Source organism: Mesitornis unicolor, unplaced genomic scaffold, assembly GCF_000695765.1.
Source record: "Mesitornis unicolor isolate BGI_N332 unplaced genomic scaffold, ASM69576v1 scaffold8976, whole genome shotgun sequence".
NCBI classification, from domain to species: Eukaryota; Metazoa; Chordata; class Aves; order Mesitornithiformes; family Mesitornithidae; genus Mesitornis; species Mesitornis unicolor.
Genome location: NW_010191646.1, coordinates 18,261 through 37,862, shown reverse-complemented (window position 1 = coordinate 37,862; position 19,602 = coordinate 18,261). Strand labels below are relative to the sequence as shown.

The 19,602-nt window shown below is 37.4% G+C and overlaps 1 protein-coding gene across 2 annotated transcripts in view; it reads left to right on the top strand.

The window, feature by feature from the left end:
* ATP6V1H (ATPase, H+ transporting, lysosomal 50/57kDa, V1 subunit H) overlaps positions 1–19,602 on the top strand; it is a 41,549-nt gene that overhangs the window by 8,489 nt on the left and 13,458 nt on the right. The window contains exons 3-11 of one of the 2 annotated variants that reach the window (XM_010186803.1): positions 375–464; positions 5,016–5,129; positions 6,618–6,722; positions 7,078–7,131; positions 9,963–10,060; positions 11,496–11,688; positions 15,184–15,362; positions 16,179–16,304; positions 18,377–18,478. In XM_010186803.1, coding sequence (XP_010185105.1) covers positions 375–464; positions 5,016–5,129; positions 6,618–6,722; positions 7,078–7,131; positions 9,963–10,060; positions 11,496–11,688; positions 15,184–15,362; positions 16,179–16,304; positions 18,377–18,478 — 1,061 coding nt within the window. The remainder of the gene's footprint in view (positions 1–374; positions 465–5,015; positions 5,130–6,617; positions 6,723–7,077; positions 7,132–9,962; positions 10,061–11,495; positions 11,689–15,183; positions 15,363–16,178; positions 16,305–18,376; positions 18,479–19,602) is intronic. The other variant, XM_010186804.1, reaches the window with a different exon arrangement.

Below are 19,602 nucleotides of genomic sequence, written 5' to 3'. Positions count from 1 at the left end.
CTGAAACTTTCTTATGTCGAAACTTGTTGCTGTCTTGTCAGTTTTACTTGCTGCTTTTCCTTACTGCCATAAAAAGATGAGATTTTTCTAATCAGTCGTTCAACAAAGCACCTTGCTGGCTTTCACTAGTGATTACTTGTTATTTCGTTTGAAAGCCATAAAACAATTTCTAAAAGGAAATTATCTATGTGGCAAAGTTTTCTTTGTAATATAATGTCATATGTATTAATCTCTCATTGCAGTTGAATAAGAAGTTGGGATGCTCAATGCTTTTGTAAGACTTAACCATGAATTAATGTAGTCCTGTTTTATATTATCAAAAGGAATGAAGACAATTTCTAATATTAATTTTAATGTCTCTTTTATTTTTCTAGTGTGCTAAAACATTTATAAACTTGATGACTCATATCTCCAAGGAACAGACGGTTCAGTACATTTTGACTATGGTTGATGATATGCTGCAAGTAGGTCAATGACCTGGCTTATTTTTAAGTCTTTGAATGCATGCTTGAATGCTTCCTTAGCCTGATTCGGGTCTTTTCAGGTGCTTTTCATACTGTACTATTATTTTAAGTTTTCAGATTTTGTCTTCAGAAGTTAAATGTTAGAACTAAAGTTGTATGGGTAACTTAGTTTTGTGTGTGTGTTTGTGTGTCTGTGTGTTTTGGAAATAAAACATACCCGTATGCTTGTCTGTCAGCTCTCAACCATGTTTCCTGCAAAACTTGGATCTTAAGGGATGATCTGTGACATCAACCTTTTCCTGTTGTGTAGATAGGATATGACTTCTAACGTGAAGTTGTTGAAGCTTTTCCTACAAAGGTGTTGATTTGGCTGCCCTATGCAAGAAGGTGTAGTTTCTGCAGCTTCAGGCTTCCAACATGAGTTGGACTGTTTAGGACATGATCTGAAACTCCGCATGGTTTAATTATAAAACAGTAACTTTTGGTTCAATAAAACATGTAGCTCTTTGTAGCTATGAGATCCAGTGACTTAGAGTAGACTATTAAATTTCATGTCAGGACTGCTGTGCTGACCTGGACAAGTCAAGAGAAGACTTTACTCAGTCAGATAATCTTGCTTTTGCATTTATTTTCTCTCTAGAAGACTAAGAGAAAGTGGTTGGAGTGATGATGTAACAAGACGGGTTGAGTTGTACAAGGTTTTCTTCTGGTATTCACGTAGAATATCTGGCTGCTTGACAGTTTCTCTTCCACTATTTTACGTTATATTTAATACAAAGTTATGGTGAAACATGTCTAGTGATGACTTCACAGTTTAGGGCATTGCCCTAGGAGTTGAATCATGTGAGTTCTAATTCCAGCTCTGAGTATTCAGTATTGTCAACAGGCAAAGTGTGAACATCTACACAGTACACATAACATGGGAATTACGATGTTCTTTCAGGGGCCTGACTGCATGTTAGAGCCCTGAGTGAGTGCCCTGACTGCTAGGATAACAGCTAGTGGTGGTGGTAGCGGTTTATTCATGGCCTTATGCAGCTTTGTCACTCTTAACACTCTTCCTCTTTTTTTACTTTTTCTCAAGCGTGACTCAAACATCAAGAAGGAGAGACAGCAAAAGGAAGCCTCAGTGTCATTCCTTGATTAGGACACTGAGCTGGGAGTACTTTGTTTTGGTTTATGCATTTGATGACAAACTTTGTCTTAGTGTGTGAGAACTCTGTTTATTATGCCTACTTTTTTGAGAAATGTGTCTCATTTTCTGTGTGTGAGAGAGAGGTGGCCACAGAAGTAATCATTTTGCTTGCCCTTCTTATGAACTTTTTGTGAGTGTTAGTAGGTCTTGTTTTGCTTATGTGCTTTGGCGTTAGCACATAGCCTATAGGTACAATATGCAGTATCTGATATAATCTCCTGTGCTGTGGAATTAATATCCCACAGGTAGAGGCTTTCACTGGCCTACTCTTGAACAATTGCATTAGTTCTAGGTGGTCACAGAAAGTAGTTTTGAGCAATCTCTTATTTGCCATACTGGTTCTGTCATACATGCCTAGATGAACACGTTTTCTTGACTTTATGGTCATGCACTGAAATTGGTGTATGCAGGGCCTTACCCTGCCACAGAAGTGGCATGTGTGGAATTCTTAATGTAAAACATTAAGAATTAAGGACTCGTCCAAGCTTTGTAGTCATACAGGGGAATAGGTATGTTGGTACACAGTATGTATTTGCTTTTGTTTGAAATTGGATGCCTTTTTAACTTCAGAAATTCTGCTTCAGTGTCTGAAAGGCAGCACTGGCTTTTGCAGTGCTCTGTGTGACTTCATTTTTCAGGGGTATCTTACTGCTGGCAAAGAGAGCTTGTGTGCAGGCATCTGCATGGCATCATCCCAACCCTTTATGCCTCCACTAGGCAAGGCTGAAACAGGACTTCTGTTTTCCTTTGATCATGTTCAGATGGTAAAACATGCTGTCAGCAATGCCTTATGGACCCTTGGTTGCACATTTTCAGGGCATAAGATTCTTGTCAGAAAGCAGATGTTCACCCTTGACTCTGAGTTTAGTGCAGGGTCTCTGCAGACTGCATGGACAGAAGAATCCACAACACTGGATATGAAATCTCCGGTCTCCAATTAGTCTTAATTCAGTGCACGCAGAGATTTTAAGCGATAAATTGTTCAAGGACATGGCCTGTCATGGTGCCACTGACTCATTCAGTAAAATCGTTTTGAGCAAGGATGCTTGCTGCAGTTTCCTGAGAGGAACAAATAGTATTTGAAAGCTACCTTTGATACCTGAAACTTCTAGAAACTATTGTAACAGTATCCAGCTTTTGTCTGTTGATAATGACTCTATGGTTTTTCAATTTTATTTCTATTCTTTTCTTGTGAGGTTGTAAAATTCATGTTAACTGTGTTTTGAGCACACCAAAAGCCTAACTGGGTGTCTAGGATTATTCCAGCAGTTCTACTTGTGGATTTGATCATTGTTCCAATAAAGGTTTCTTTTGGAGGCTGTCAGAAGTGAAATGAATGTGATGGTTGCCTTGAAAGAATATCACCATTCTGCTTATTTCTGAAGGTGGAGAAAGTTAGCATACAGGAATACCTGAGGAACCAGTTGTTATTCTATTCATATGAGAAATGCTTGGAACAGTTTTTTTTGGGCTAGTGACCGGTCACACTCTACAGTCTGTTACTTATGAAATTCTTAAGAACCTGCACTGTAGTTGGTACTGAGCAGTAGCACCCAAGTGAGCTTTGTTACGCTTCATCAGAAATGCCTGGTGCTAAATTAATCAGCTGTTGATATGAGAGCTTCAGGATTTCCATGTTATTGGTGTAGTCAGTAGCTCTCTAGGAAGATGCAGCACTACACATTTAAGGGCTGTAAGCAGTTCTCCACTCCTTCCCTCCTGCACCTTAAGAGCAAGTCAGTCTGGTCTTCTGATTGACAGCATGTTGAAGTTGTTTCAGCTTTTCTCCTTCCAGACCTGTCTCCTCCTTAGTAATGTTGTAAACTGAACTCACTGATCTAGTTACTTTTGATCATTTTAGCTAGACTCTGTGTAGCACAAGTGCAGATGCTAACAGCAACTTAATTGATCAAACTGCCATTTTTCATCAGACTAGCCCTCAAAGAGTGAAGACTTTCTGCCAAGGCACCGTGTTCCTGAGATCTTACTTTTTTGTTTTAATTTCATAGTTTGAACAACGAATTTTGAGAATTTTTTGAGTGCATTTTGACACATGCCATATAGAATGTTAATCACTAGTAAGGGTTGTGGCTGTTGGATAACTAATGACACCTGACCTTCCCCAGTCAGTGTCCAGGACAGCAATCTGCAGCCCATGTGGTGCAGTAGCATTGATACCTTCAGTGAAGAGCTGGTTGCCACTATGGATACATTCATGTCGGATTGTATGCCAACAAGCAGGCTTACCCAACTGATTCTTGGTCCATAGAGTTAGTAATAAGGTGCTGAGTTGATGGAGGAAAGCCCTTCAGCCAGGGGAGTTTGAAGATTTAGTTCATTGGGTAGTGGAGATTGAGGTACTGTTCTCATGTGAGTTCCCCAATTAGTGTTTCAAACAGTTTGCCTTCCTTGGTAGGAGTTGTATAGTTTGCTGTAGTAGGTCGATTTCAATGGGGAGACATCTCTTTAGAAAGAAAGCTTGCTATCCATGAGGCTAGAAAGTATATGAAAATGCTGGGGAAAAGCAAGAATCCAGGTATTTGATTTTTCTGGAAGACAGTCTATATTCTAGGCTAGTAGGAAATAGCAAAGCTCCTCTTTGTCTTTCAGGTTTGCATGGCCTCTTGTCTGGTCTGCTTTTAGGAGAACCATAGTAGCTGGTGAAATATTATATATTATTAGGTGAAATGCTTGAAGAAACTGTGTATAATGCCCAGGTTCAGGTACTTGTGGTTCAGCCTAGAAGCCCTGGAGAACAGACTTCTGGTGACTGTGTCCTCTCTTAGGTATGCATGTTGCCTGAGATAACAGCTGAACCAGTTGCAGCCTCATTTGGGAGAGAAGAGCTCACTTCCCACTGGGAGGAACGGAAAAGCAGCACTAGCTTATGTGTCTGGAGTTTCGCTTCTAGCACACACAGCCAAGTTGAACAACAGGCTTTTGTGTGGAAGTAGCAGTATGTGGAAATCTGTATGGACTTTATTCAAGCATAAATCATTGGATGAAGAGTAGTGTTCCTCTGGAAAAAGACAGTGTTTAGCTAGCCTCTCATTTCTCTCATTTGTCTTGCTTGATAAAAAGGATACTTCCCTTTTTACTCAAGTGGGTGTTGAAGTACTGTGACATAACTAGGGTTTCAAAGCCTGTTTCCCCCTGCCCCCAAATATCTAGTATTAATGTTGGAAGGCTGAAATGAACTGTATCCACAAGTCACTGTCAAACTGAAGAAATTAATGTGGGTTTTTACAAGCCAGGATACACTGATCATGTATGCCAACATCATGAGGAGCAAATAACTGCTTACGTTGAATGCTTTTGCAAGTTTCTCATCTTTTCCTCTCTCCAAATTTTTACAGGAAAATCACCAGCGTGTTAGTATCTTCTTTGATTATGCAAAACGTGGTAAAAATACTGCATGGTCCTATTTTCTGCCAATGTTGAATCGACAAGATCTTTTCACTGTGCATATGGTAAGTTTTGAATGAACCTGTCTCCCAAGATGGTACAGAAGAATGCTTGTCTTATTTTTCTTTAGGAGATTTTGAAGTCTGATGCTAAACAACTGCCTGGCCTGGAAAGTTTTTCTCATGCAGTCTAGATCAGTCATTCTTAATACAAGCTTGACTGGACCACATTTCAGAAAGAAAAGTTACGTTGTTTATTGACAGTGGTTTTTTTCTGGGAGATTAGAGCAGGTTTTAAAGTTTCAGAAAAGCAAGGATTTTAGAATTAAACACTAAGACATAACTAGAAAAATAATTTCATCTCAACTACCAGTCAATGCTCATTGTGCTGTACAAATACTAGAATTTAAGTTCTCATCCTGTGAAAGGGAAATATCTTTACCTTGATGAACCTTAGTCTCTCGTATACTCAAATGCTGCTTGAAATCTGCTTAAAATGGTTTATAAGCATGCTGGGGAAGAAATAATACCTGCTGTTGTGGTGGGTATACCCTGGCTGACAGGAAAGCTCCCACCCAGTTGCTTGCACAGTCCTTCACAGCAGGACTGGGGAGAGAATTGGGAGGGCAGAAGTGAGAAAACTCATGGGTCAAGATAAAGACTTTTAAAGGTCCCTTCCAACTCAACACATTCTATGATTCTAAGATTAAGACAGTTTAATAAGTGAAGGGGAAGAAGGCAGGGAAAAAGCACAGCTCAGCAACAGCTAAAATTTGGTGTGTTATCGACACTGTTTTGGTCTCTAGTCTGAACCACAGCATCATGTGGGCTGCTATGAAGAAATTTAAGCCCATCCTAGCCAAGTCCAGTACAACTATGTGTGTTGTATGGTATCTGCAGTGCCTTGAGCCACTGAGTACTGCTTGTGTACGTGGAGTAACTTTATTCTATGCCCAGTATTTCTCTGCTCACAGATGTGTTATTCAGATAGTGTTTTCTTTAGGTACTGCAAAAACATACAAATAACTTTGTGAGATTCTCTGTGACGTAGAATGTGAATCCACTTTAAAACTTTGTACCTTATTGTGCCTTTTAGTACTCTTTGTGTGTATATTTATATGTTTTTTTTAGAGCAAATGAATGTTTTCAAAGCAGAGCTTTAGATTTGTGTTGGTTTTGTTGCTGTATGTTTTTTTTCCTCTTTACTATGCACACTGGAAGATTTTTGCTGCCCCATCGTTGTATCTGCATAGGCAGATAGAATTACTTCAGGCTCAAATACTGCTAGGCATGAATGGTTTCTTATTCAGAGATCAGGTAGCATGCTGTTTTAACGCAGGAGCACAGTAAGCTAGCAGTCTAATGTTTTAAAGCTAAAGGGATTTTTATAGAGTTACTTGGCTGCAAGTGCAGAAGAGAAGCACTAGAGAACATTTAGATTTCTGTATGGGGCCATCTTTTACCTTAACTTGACTTCCAGAGCTTACACAATTCTTCACTGAATCCTGAAATTGCTGCATTAGAAAAAAAATCTGGTTTTGCATTTTCTTTCAGGCAGCAAGAATTATTGCCAAACTGGCTGCATGGGGAAGGGAACTTATGGAAGGCAGTGACTTGAATTACTATTTCAACTGGATTAAAACTCAGCTCAGTTCACAGGTAAAAAGCTATTTCTGTTTAAATGTTGCAGTGACTTTGGAAACAGTTATCAAATTCTGAGATAAAGACAGATAAGTCTTGAGTAAATCCACACGTAAAAAAAGAAAATACAAAAGGAAAAAATTTAAACCTCCATATACCAAGATTAGCTCTAAGCATATTCTTCTAGTCAGGGTGGTTGTGTGAGGAAACAAATACAATATATTATCATAGTATATTGAGCAAAGAAAGTATCTAATAGATTCTTAATCTTTTCTTTTTATGACTGAAGTGATGGGAGAACTGAAAGAAAGTTGTTAACTGTTCTGTAAGGGTGAAAGACAGCTCTGATTTTAACCTTTTATTTTTTTGCTAGAAACTACGCGGTACAGGCGGTTCTGTGGAAGCAGGAGCAGTCTCCACAAGTGATGTGAGTATACCTTTGAAATCGTTCAGTCTGCTGCTTTGGGCAGGTGATACCCACTCCTCAGATTAAGGTGCAGAGCTGTTGTAGTGTCAGTAATAGGAAGTACTTGGAATCAGAACTGTATAACTGAGCGCCAGGTGATGGCGCCAAGAAACAAAAGTATTTTTAAAACACTGATTTCACAGAAAATGGTGGCAGTAGAAGTATGTATTTTACAAGTTGATTTGGATTGTTAAAAATGTAGATGTATCTAGCATTCTCTTTGTTAAAACTTGAAAAAGTTATATGCAGTTAATCTCATATTTGAACAATACTGCCTGTTTAGCATTGAACTATCTGACTTGTAGGAGTAACCTGAGACTAAGAAGCTTGTGGCTCTTGTAACGTGCAGAACTCGAAAAAGGCATATCAGATATTGAAGCTAACGTTGTCCCTCAGACCTCTGTAGCGTGAAATTACAAGAGGTCTTTCAAAGCTGTAAGACTTTCATATGTGAATAGCTTAAATTCAGAGGAAAATAGATTGTCCTTTTCTCATCAGTATTTATACTGAATTTAATATAGCTATAATGGCTTTTGAGCTTGGAGATGAACTGCAGCAGTACAGCAAGCTCAAGTGATCATCATAACTGGATTTTCTATTTTATTGTGGCACAATGAGGTGGTTTATTGTAACTTTTGAATGTGGAGTAGGATTCAGTGTGGTCTTTTGTTCCTTTTGCAACCTGAAGGTGTTCATGGTTTTTCAGAAGACTTAAATGTGAACCTGGAATTTGTTTCTCTTCTAAATGTAGTCATAGCTTTAAAGTGTGAACTTCCTGTAGAGAAAAGCCTCTTAAATTACCACCTGGCCAGGGTTTAAAATAGAAAAAAATGGAAGGCTATTATGCATGACCATGGATGGGGGGTAAAATTATGGCCTGAGCTTAGAAGTTGAAGTATTTCTGTATTTCATGTGCAGTTCTGTGCACCATACTGTTAGGTTTTGTTAGGCTCACAGCCCTCTGTCATAGAGTCTTAACATTAGATAGTTCCACAGCATGCAACACCACTCGTTATGGAGCTGTGAGCTCTTCTGACTTGCTTAGAAATCCATATTCATTGTACTATAGCACTGCGTGGATGTGCCATACTACTGCAGGGTCCCAAAGCAGCAGAGCTGATAAAGCAAACACGTTCTAGGATAGTTAAGTTGGGTAAGTATTGTCTTGCCTTTGTTAGTCTTCAGATTTCAGATCTAGCTTGTGCAGGATTTCCAAGCAGATCCTAACTGATTTATTTCAGAGTAAGTTAGAGATGCAGTTGTACAATTTTACACAGGAGACGAGGGCTAGACTGTTTTATGGAATTTCAATTATAATAGTGTTGGAGGAGAATGCTTTTATGACAGACTCTCTAAAAATTAAACTCCAAGTTCAGTAGTAGACGTGTTGGTGATGCAGGTAAATTAATACATTAATTGGAGTGGGAGGTCTGTCTGTGTGTTTACAGCTGTTTTATTTGCAGGATGTGTGAAAGTGAATACCTACCCAGAGAAGTCAACATTCTGTATGATGATTTGAGCCTGGATGTTTAGACTGGTTTTTTATGTAAAAGTCTTAATCTCTGAGAGATACGGAATGAATTCATCTTTATTTTAAGTTATGTTTATTGTTTCTTCTCTTCATATGGGATTGCTTGACTTTCTTACTCCATTAAATGTTTGAAAGGTTTGATCTTGCATTATGTGAGTGTTCTACCATAAGCCTTTCAAGACACTTAGTAAAGAAAAAGGCTTATAGGGAAAAAACCCCAACATTTTATCAGCAGTGTATTTGAGTATTGGTGAAGACAATGCCAGAAGTTGAGCAAGAAGAGAGAAAAATATGCTGCTTCTCTTGTGATGTTGGATCTTTCTGTTGCTGTAGCGGGAGGGACAGTGGGTTGGCCCAAACTCCTTTTTTGAACTGCAGCCCATTTATGTGTTACTGCACAGAAAATACATGCTTATAGAGATGAAAAGCTGTTAAATGATTCTGTCTTTGTGACTGCTTATATAATAGTCTGAATGAAAATAGAATTCAGTGGTCCATCTCTTGGCATTTTCTTGATAGGAAAGTTTTAGTCTTATTATTCTTTTCTTAGCACAGTATACTATGCTAAGCTTTTAATGAAAAGAAATAAAAAATAAACTCAAAAGCTTAACTTTGAGGATGAATTTGCTTACTTGTTTTTCTAATAGTATTTTTTTGTGTAAATATGAGTCTCATGATGATAAGCATGGTACTTCCTGTGTGGCACATGCATAGGAAAATATACATTTGTAATGACACCACTGCTATTTTGAGTTGGAGAATGGGAGTGGGAAGAACCTGAGCTCAAGATTTCTTTGTCTACAGTGACCTCTAGCAAACTTCTTCAAGCTTGGTAACCAGCTTGCTGATTTGTTTCCCAGAGTTTCCTCAATGGAATAACAGTTGACTCTGTGGATGAAAGAGCTCTGGTAGTATAATCAAATGGAAGACAGCCTTAATTCATAGATATTGAAGGAAGGCATGTTCAAATGGGCTATAAAAATCTGTTATGGTAATGTAGAATGATATCACTTGCATAACACTTTTCCTATTCAAAATTCTTCTCCATTTATATTTTGCTTCCCACTTTTTCTTGTGAGGTTTTATTTTTTTTTTAAATAGAGGGGTGTAAAGCATTATAGGAGTGAGCCTGTTTAACTTGAAAGTGTTAGTGAAGAAATGTGTTGAAGTATGCCGGTAAAGGCTAGTTTGGAAAACTAAATTTCAGCACTTGCTGCCTAACTACTCTTGTAAGAAATGGTGTTCTCTTGCTTTCACCCAGAGTTCCCAGTATGTACAATGTGTTGCTGGATGTCTGCAGCTGATGCTCAGAGTCAATGAGTACCGCTTTGCATGGGTAGAAGCAGATGGAGTAAATTGGTGAGCATTTATTTCAATTTATGTGGATATACTTGCACTTACAATAGCATGTTCCCCAGTGACCTCTTTTGGAAAAGAACTTTCCTGCAAAAAACCACTGCTTTGTTTGAGTACAAAACCTATTTGTTTTCAAACATTAATACAATGAAATAGACAAATGAAACTTGCAGATATAGGTGCCAGTGTTGAGGCTTTAATTTTGCTTTTCTCTTCGTGAAGAACTGCTTAAATAATAAATATCTGAAGGGAAATGCAGCTATTTGTTTTCAGCAGAAGATGCTATGTTTTTATTTAATAGAACAAGGACTAATGAATTTAATTTCTCCTGTTCTTCCTTATCGTTCAGTTTGGAGTTTTTTAGTCTGAAAATATTAGTGAAAGGAGAAACATGTTTTAGAACTAATCTCAATTTTTTTTTTCCCTCACATAAGTCTTCAAGTAGGTCATTCTTTTATCCAGATTCTCTTCATAACTAGTTATGCATGACGGTAGGATGTTGTCACTCACATTATTTAAAAAAATGCTTGCCTGTAATTTTTCTGCCATGTATGCGTCTCCTGGGGAGAATTTGCACTTTAAGAAAAAATACTCATGCACTCTGTAATGGAGAAAAGTCAAAAGTTGCCAGTGAAATGAAAGTTCAAAAGATGTTCACATGTGTCAAGATGACACAACTGAAGCAAACTTTTTCACCAAGGAAGCTTTTTAGCATGCTATTAAAACATTACAATAAGCCTGTGTTTCAACAAATTTGAATTTGTCTTGATTTTGATAGCAATGATCTTGAAAGGGGTTGGCTTTTTTTGAAATGGACTTGTAAATTGCTTATTAGATTTTAAAAACTTTAACTGAACAAAGCTTCTGCATAATTTCTTCTTGGAGATCTTGTGATACTATTTCTTCTCTAGCAGTGCTTTGTATATCTGTGATGTGTTATATCTATAAGCTGTTTTCTGAGAACTTGCTTGTTAAATAATGACTACTTCTCTCTTCAGGCACTCCAGTGGAGAGATATAATTAGGAAAACAAGTTCAATTTGTGTAGATTTCGTTCTGTTTACGCCTTTTTCTTAACTCTGAAGGAGTAGCTATTTGTTTCTCTGTTTTCACTAGAATGGCAAATTCCCTAAACATGCCAGTAGAAAAAGAGTCTCGATAAACCTGAAGATGAATACAGTACCACATCAGTTCACATGGGAAAAGCTGCTTTATGGCTGTAAGGCCAAGGAAGAAATAACTGTATCTTTAAAACATGGCTTTCTGAACGAGCTGCTTGTACAGTGATAGATACTGGTGCAGGACACTGTGAATGTATTGGAAAGCAGCTCTTTCCAATACATTCCTGTTAACCTTTTATTTTAATGTTTCAGGGTGGAGCAATGCAATCTATGTAGTCATTATTTAAAAATTAAGTGTATACCATGTTAATTTTTCAGTATCATGGGAGTCTTAAGCAACAAATGTGGCTTCCAGCTCCAGTATCAGATGATTTTCTGTGTGTGGCTGCTGGCATTTAGCCCTCAAATGTGTGAATATCTCCGTCGATATAATATTGTTCCAGTGCTGTCAGATATTCTTCAGGAATCTGTCAAAGAGAAAGTAACTAGAATCATCCTTGCAGCATTTCGGGTAAGTGTCTGTTGGCTACAATCACACTGTGTTTCTCTCAAATGTGTAGATCTTGGATGTTGCTGATGCACAGCTGTTTCTGCAAGACTGTATCAGTAAACTGGATTGAAAGGTTAATTCTCCTCCTGCTCTTTTTTTTTTTTACTTTTTGTGAACTGAGTTTTGCTACAGGTAGTAGACATGCTATTACAAGTAATAGATGTCTGCTGTTCAATAGGTTCTTCAAATACGGTTGACTAAAAGATCCCCTTATCTTAACACAGGCACTAGTGATTTCCCTTCTTTAGTTCAAGGTTCTTTTTTCTACTGGTGCTACTACAGAACACTAGTTACTAATATGTGATAAATTTTGCTTTACAAAGCTTAAATTAAAAAAAAGTTGTTTTAAACACACACATGTATGTTCAACTGACTGCCGTAGAAATTATTTTTATCTGCTAGTCTAAAAATCTTTTCTTCGTGGCTCTGTCAAAATGAATGACAATATCCATGTAAGACTGATTAGTTGGTTTTATTGTGTCCATGTTACCTGAAAATCACTGGTACTGGTTATTTGGAATAACTGAGCACTGAGGCTTGATGTTTTCATTGTGAGAGAATCCATTTTTGTTTGTGGATGCTAATTGTGCATGTGCACATAGTTTTGTGTCCATGCTTGTCGAGTGTCTTGTAGTTCTGTTTTAAAACAGGATTTGTATCCTGAGTATGAGATGTAGGTCTTGGAAACTGTTTTCCTGAGTGTTGACTGTGTTGCAAGCACATTAGGATGAGGAGAGGGGAATTGTTGTCTGCTGACTTGCTGATCAGCAATAATGAGCTGTGCGAAGATACTTACTCTGTGACTTAAATGGTCTTTCTAGCCAAAAGCATCTGCCACCTTGAAAAATATCTGGATAAGGTAGATCATAAGAATATGCTATTTATTCTGTCAAATGAGGTCAGTTGTGTGAGGTATCTGCTAAGGGCTATTCTTACTAGGTAAACCTCTGTAGATCTTCTAGTGTTCCTCAGGATCATAATGTTAGGATTAATCAGGGACGCATAGCAAGACAGCTTGAGAGGAAAAAAAAGTAAAGTTGAGGAGCTCAGCAGTTTATATTCAACTTCTTCTAATTCTGGGGTCATAGAAAGTAGGAAAAAGAATTGCTAGTTCTTAGATTTAGTGAGTTTTTGCTGCAGGAGACAAAAATGAAGCAAAATTATTTTAATAAATAAAGCCTAAGAAAGAGTAAGATGGTTCTGTGACAGCCTTTGGGGAAATTAACTTGCTTGTTTTCCTTTTCCAACATTAAGGACTAATGTTGGCATGAAATGAGATTATAAACTGGCAGCCACAAAATAATACATTAGAAATTATACATCAGAGCTATGAGTTCTGAAACAAAATTAAAGCAGGTAGCAGAGGTAAAATAGCCTTTTTTCTGTGTGAGAGGCCACAGGATCAGTTTATGAAGGGGAAAAAGAAAAGTGAGTTGCGTAAAGTGATTAGGCTTGATGATTCCCCAGGTCATCCCTGCTGCCTGTGCATTACTGAAGCTATGCCATGAGTGTTGGCAGCCTGCATACGTGTTCTCTGCTACTTGATTTCTCCTAATTTGACTTGTTTTGCCTCTTTGGCAAGTTAATTCCTTGAAGTATGCAAGTGTAATGTAACTTTTTTCTATGAAGCAGCAGATATTGAGAGAGAGAGTCCAGCGTAGGGCTACAAAGATGATCAAGGGAGTGGAGCATCTCCCTTATGAGGAGCGGCTGAGGGAGCTGGGTCTCTTTAGTTTGCAGAAGAGGAGACTGAGAGCACTGGAACAGGCTGCCCAGAGAGGTTGTGGAGTCTCCTTCTCTGGAGACATTCAAAACCCGCCTGGACGCCTTCCTGAGTAACGTCATCTAGGTGTTCCTGCTCCGGCAGGGGGATTGGACTAGATGATCTTTTGAGGTCCCTTCCAATCCCTAACATTCTGTGATTCTGTGATTCTGTCTACTTTGGATCAATTGCTTTTCTTTTTACCTATTAAAATGTTTTTTCCTAATTTTTCTTACTTTATTGTCTTTTATGTCTGTTTCTTACCTGTAACTCATTTTTTACCGTAAGATTTTTTTCATCATTGATTAATTTAATGATCTGTTTTATTTAGTCAGAGGTTCCTGTTTGTACTTTCCTAACATCCTTTCAATTTCACTATAAAAAACTTGAATATCTCACTATGGTATGAGATAGGTAATAATATTTGGAGTAGCTTCCACATCTGCCTATAATTCTCTTATCTAGGAGATCTTTGAGATCTCTTATCTACCTACTCCTTGAACTTGTTGAATTTTGTCTTTTAAGATTCATTATTTGTTCTTATGCTCTCGTTAGCACTTTTAACTCTAAGCAATTTAACTTTACTTTCTGTAAATTACCTTTTACTTCTCAGTTCTCTTACTGAAATAGAAACTTTTTTTTCACATTAAAGCTAATTGTATGTGGCCATTAAAAGCAGTAATATGACATTTTCACTATGCGAGTTTTAACACTTATTTGCCATGTTCTGCCTTACTAACTCATATGATGTCTGATATCTTAGAAAACTTAAGTGTAGTGGTTCTGTGACACAAGTGAGAGTGATGCAGTCAAATTCCTTCCATATAATTTCATTGCTTTTTCTGATAGATGTTAAGGGCTATTTATATGAACACATGTTCAGTTTGCTTTGTCTTTTATATGGAATTAATGGTTTCAGCTTTATCAAAAAGTGCAGGTGGCTAGCTCTGATTGAACAGCATAATTTGAAGCTGATTAAATTGAGTAGAAATGTAATTAATAAATAACATTGGAACCTGACTGTTACATTTTGTGCTTGTAATTCCAGTCTTACCAGCAAACTTCTGTTTGAATAAAATTGTCTAGTTGGAATATTCCCAGATTCAGAAGAAGCTGGTCTAATCCAGATGGTAACTCTTGAGTTGGAAAGATGACTTCAGGTTTTTTGTTGTTTTTTTTTTAATGTGTCCTTGCTTTATACTATTGCTGCACAGAAAGCCAAAATGATAATCCCAGAAAAAAAGTAGTTGCTTATCACAGAGACTCTGGGATTTGGGATATAAGCCTGCCTCTTTACTTTGAATAGTGTTTGTAGTCAGCCTGATTTGATGTGGAAAATAATCAAAGTAGGAGAATTACTTTTTAATGCTGAAGCACAAATGGTTGCATTACTTCTGCCTTACCAGTGTGTTTGGTTTTTTTTTAAGTTCCTCTTCATCTGTTCCAGTGACAGATGGCAATACTCTCGTGTAGTAAGGTCAGTTCTAGGCAATTTGTGCTACTAAATGTAAGTGTAAAGCAGCCAATGTGGCAAAATCATACTTTACTTCTTTGGAGAGATTATTTTAGGAAGTGGTCAATTCTGTCATTTACTAAATTAAAAAGTGCCAGTAAGAATTTCTTAAAAATACCACTTTGAAACAAAGTAGTCTGTTCTTAAAGCAAACAAAATAAATCCATTTTTACTTTCCTAGAATTTGTTAGAGAAATCTACTGAGAGAGAAACTCGCCAAGAATATGCTCTCGCCATGATTCAGTGTAAAGTTTTAAAGCAGCTAGAGAACTTGGATCAGCAGAAATACGATGATGAGGACATAAGTGAAGATATCAAATTTCTACTGGAGAAGCTTGGTGAGAGCGTGCAAGACCTTAGGTATGCTTTGCAGTGTGAGCTTTTAAAAAGTGCAGTTATATGAACACTGGTAATACTTTTTTCTTTTTTTTAAGGCTAAATAATATACAGAATTTTAATACATAAATGCTAGTTGATAAGGTAGAGCATATAGGGATGCTGGTTGTATATAAAAGTTTCCTATTCTGAGTGAGTATTTACAGGCTCAGTAGAAAACTTTGACTTTTGGATATGTGATCTTTGTAACTTATCGTTAAAGAACTTCAGAGGGCTCTTATAGAAGTTCCAGACTAAGGTGAAGACTACCTGATTAGAATACATTTTGTTGTCCAGATTAACTCGAATTTTTGCTAGTGTTTGCCTAGTTCTTGCTCTTGTGCATAAATTGAACTGCATTTGAACTGTTCGTGTCAAAGATTTAATTGGATGAAAAGCAAGAACTGGGATCCTTGGTTGGCAAAGTTAAAATCTAGATAAACGGGAAAAGTAGCCAATTAAAGTTCTAGATGCTGCAGTAGTGTGACTTGGGTTTTTGGGTGTGGTGGTGTTTTTTTTGTTTTGGTTTGTTTTTTTTTCCCAGGAATTGTGTTTTGGGGTAGATGGAGGGCTGTGTTTGACAACAGTTTTTTCTCTTGCCTGATATGCCTTTCCTTAGTTTTAAAGTCTTAAACTCTGAGACAGGGAACAGTTCTGATGCTCTGCAGAGAGCTGACTTCCAAATGTGTCATAGCAGGTTGTGCTCCAGCTTTTCCTTGCTAGGGATGGGCTTAGGCATGCAGTTCAAATGCCGTTCACAGAAACTTAGCCAATATTTGATTTAGGTCTTTTGTGTTGCAGCTCCTTTGATGAGTACAGTTCTGAGCTCAAGTCAGGACGACTGGAATGGAGTCCTGTACACAAATCTGAGAAGTTTTGGCGGGAGAATGCTGTAAGACTAAATGAGAAGAACTATGAACTACTTAAGTAAGTTTTCAAGTCCTGAATCTCATAATTTGTAAATATTCGCTGTGTTTAACTAACCTTTATCTAATGCAGGTTTTACATTTCAGTACAAAGTAATGTCTGGAATGAAAGCAAGTCGGAACTTCCTGCTGTTTTTAGAATGTATGGTCCTTACTCACGTACAGTCTGTTTTGTTAGAAAGCAGAATTGTGTATGTTTACTGACCAAAATGTCTTGATGATGACGATAGACAGAATATCCCTAGCTTAACCTGCACGCACGTTTGACATTGACTCTTTTAATGCTTTCGCTTGAAAAACAGCTATACTAATTGATGCAAATAAAAATGTTATTACTATACCTTAGTCTTAGTTTTGTGTTGTGTGTTGTCATTGATCTGAATAATGAACTCCGTTCTTGAATACTTGGGGGTTGTGGTATTGTTCCATGGAAAAATCAGACTTGCTGTGTTATATTGCAGTCTTTTTTATCTTGGAACTGTTTGCTGTATGTAGATTGTTAGATGAAGTGAAGCTGAATTCATCTTTTCTTTTGGAGTCAAGGATTTGCAGGCTTCTGAAAGTGTGTACTCGAAAGATGTCTAGGTCGTAAATAGCTTGTAGGAGCTCTTAGTTGCCTAACTGCATTGTCGTTGTCACTCATTATATGTGGTGTTCTTCCTGTTCAGTGTTTGCTAACAAGTGTCAGACCTAGCAGAAATCAGGAGGTCGAGTGAAGCATGTGAGACATTGGAAGGCATGGCAAGAGCAAGCTGATCTTGAGCTTTGTGTGTTTTAGTCTGCCCGAAACCTCACCAAAACAAATCTGAAAAATTCCTCCCTGAGGTCATATTGCTAAATATGTAGGATTGTAGACTTAATGTTAGATGCTGCCAGCTGCGACATGAAGTTGATGTTGAGGCTTAATATTTCCTGTAGCAATTTCAATGCTTTGCTGTATTCATCTCTCTTGGTTCTGGGACTGTTAGGTAAGTTTATTGTGCTTGTGCTGCCACAGAGATCTACAATAGTTCCTTTAAAAAAAAACACAAAACAACCACCAACCAAACAAAAAAACCGCACAAGAAGCCAACCATCCCCTACAATGTGGTAGGGAGACTTTTGCACCTCAGAACTTCTGTTTTGCATTGTAAGGCACTTGACAGACAATCCTTTCTTTGCTTCAAGCCACAGCACTTTTTTTTTTCCCTTATCTGCCTTCTTACTTGTTTTCTACCTCTAATATACTTAAGCTTACTGTTAAAGTTATTTTTTTTCCTGCTTTCTGCCATTATTGACTTCTTAAGCAGTGATGCCGGACTTGTCTTTTGTTCAACAATATTGTATGGATCTTCAGTGTCTTCTGGTTAGTGTAATGGTTCAAATTTCTGCTCCTACTTCCTACCCAAATTATGAGTTCTCTTGAAATGAAAAGTGCTTCATCTGTCACTTTCTGGCCTCTAGGTAGGCAGTGGCTGTGGTAATTTAATTCTACCAGAATGTTCTTTTTTTTTTTAATTCCAACTGAATTTTTAACCTTCATAACTATTTCAACTTGTTACTAACTTTCTGTGATTAGAACACATTTGTCATCTCACTAAGCATAGATGAATCTATATTTCCAGTGATCTGTATGTTTAACCTTTCAAACTTATTATTAGTGCCTAACCTTCGTGTCTGTCGTTTTCCCCCCTCTTCATTACTGGCTAGAGAACAGTGTTACTTGTAACTGTTTTCTACTAAAAGTGATTAAACTACTTAATTACAAAATGCAGACAATATTAGTAGTTGAGAAACTGTTTTCTAATTCTTACAACTCTATTTCTGTTCATGCTAACAAAATAACCAATATATGAAATTGGAGTCAATTGCAAGGTATAGCTTTCATCATCTCAGTCTTTGAGTCAGGACAGAACTGATGTTTAGACCTACAACACTTGGGTGACTTGTAAAGCATTTTTATGGTTGCAGGCTTTATTATTTTAGGTTATCCGTTAGTTTAAAGAAACAACAGTGAAGAAAACCCAAACCAAAATAAAACAAAAAAACCCCAAGCCAAAATGTGTGACTTGACTGTTTCAAATCCTTTCCTAGAATCCTGACAAAACTTCTGGAGGTTTCTGATGACCCACAAGTGCTGGCTGTAGCTGCTCATGATGTGGGAGAATATGTACGACACTATCCCCGTGGGAAACGGTAAGAAAAACGCCAATATGCCATTACTCAAGAGACTAGCTAGAGTATATACTTTGCCTGTGGCTTTTTTGCTTCTTTATATTAAAATATGCTACATAGGGATTGCAGGTTATACTTAAGTTTAGTTCACTGGGAAAATGAGAAAATAAACAAGATCATATGAGAAAATACAAATAGGTCTTCGACTGAATAGATTTCAGTGTCTCTTAACAGTGAAGGGAACCTATGTCTACAGAAGCCTTGAATAAGTTGTTTAGATTAAAGCAGAAGGCATGGACCAGAAGAAATTAGAAGAGCTACTAAGAATTTAATCAACATATCATTTTTACCCTCTGTTATTACTACTGGGCTGTAACTATTGAATTTACAGTAGGGATGGACTGTTTCAACAATGAATAATTTTATTTTGTGACCTAAGGCTACTGAGACAAGATTTTTCTCTCAAACAATTGCTATTGTAATTTCAGTGTTAGCAGAGTGAATCTTTGCTATTTTGGCATGTTTGCTTTTAGCTACAGAAATACACATTTTGGTGTAAGTGTTAATGATTATCATAAATGTGCCAAAATATAAATTGCTGTAATTTCTTGCTTTGTTTTGTCTTAAAAACCTGTGAGCAAAGATGTTTGTTTGGTGAATAATTGTATCTCTAAGGTAGAGACCACTGAAGCAGAAAGAAGCCTTTGGCTTTTGCAGGAATAGTGCTCATCAGTCACCAAAGGGACACATGACTTAATTTTTATAGCAAAGAATTGGTCTGTTTCTGGTTTCTGCATAGGGTTTAATGGGGAGGATGAGAATGGTCTTCTAGGCTTGTTGGGAATTTCACGAACACTTCTTGTGCAGGCTGCTATCTTGACAATAGTAGAATTCCGAACAACAGACCGAAATTTCATGCCATGTGTATGCTAGAGAGATTTGTTCAGTGCAGAAAGACTCACAGCCCTTGTAGTCCTGTAGGCAACTTGAATTGAAGATAGTTATTACTGGAACAAATTAGCTGTTTTCTAGCTCCACTAAGAAAGGTTGGAGGTGTTCAGTGTGTACCACTGGTACTGAGCAGTACTGTGTATTTGCTAATTAGCTTCTATGTCTTCCAGAAGATATTTATGGCAACTGGTATT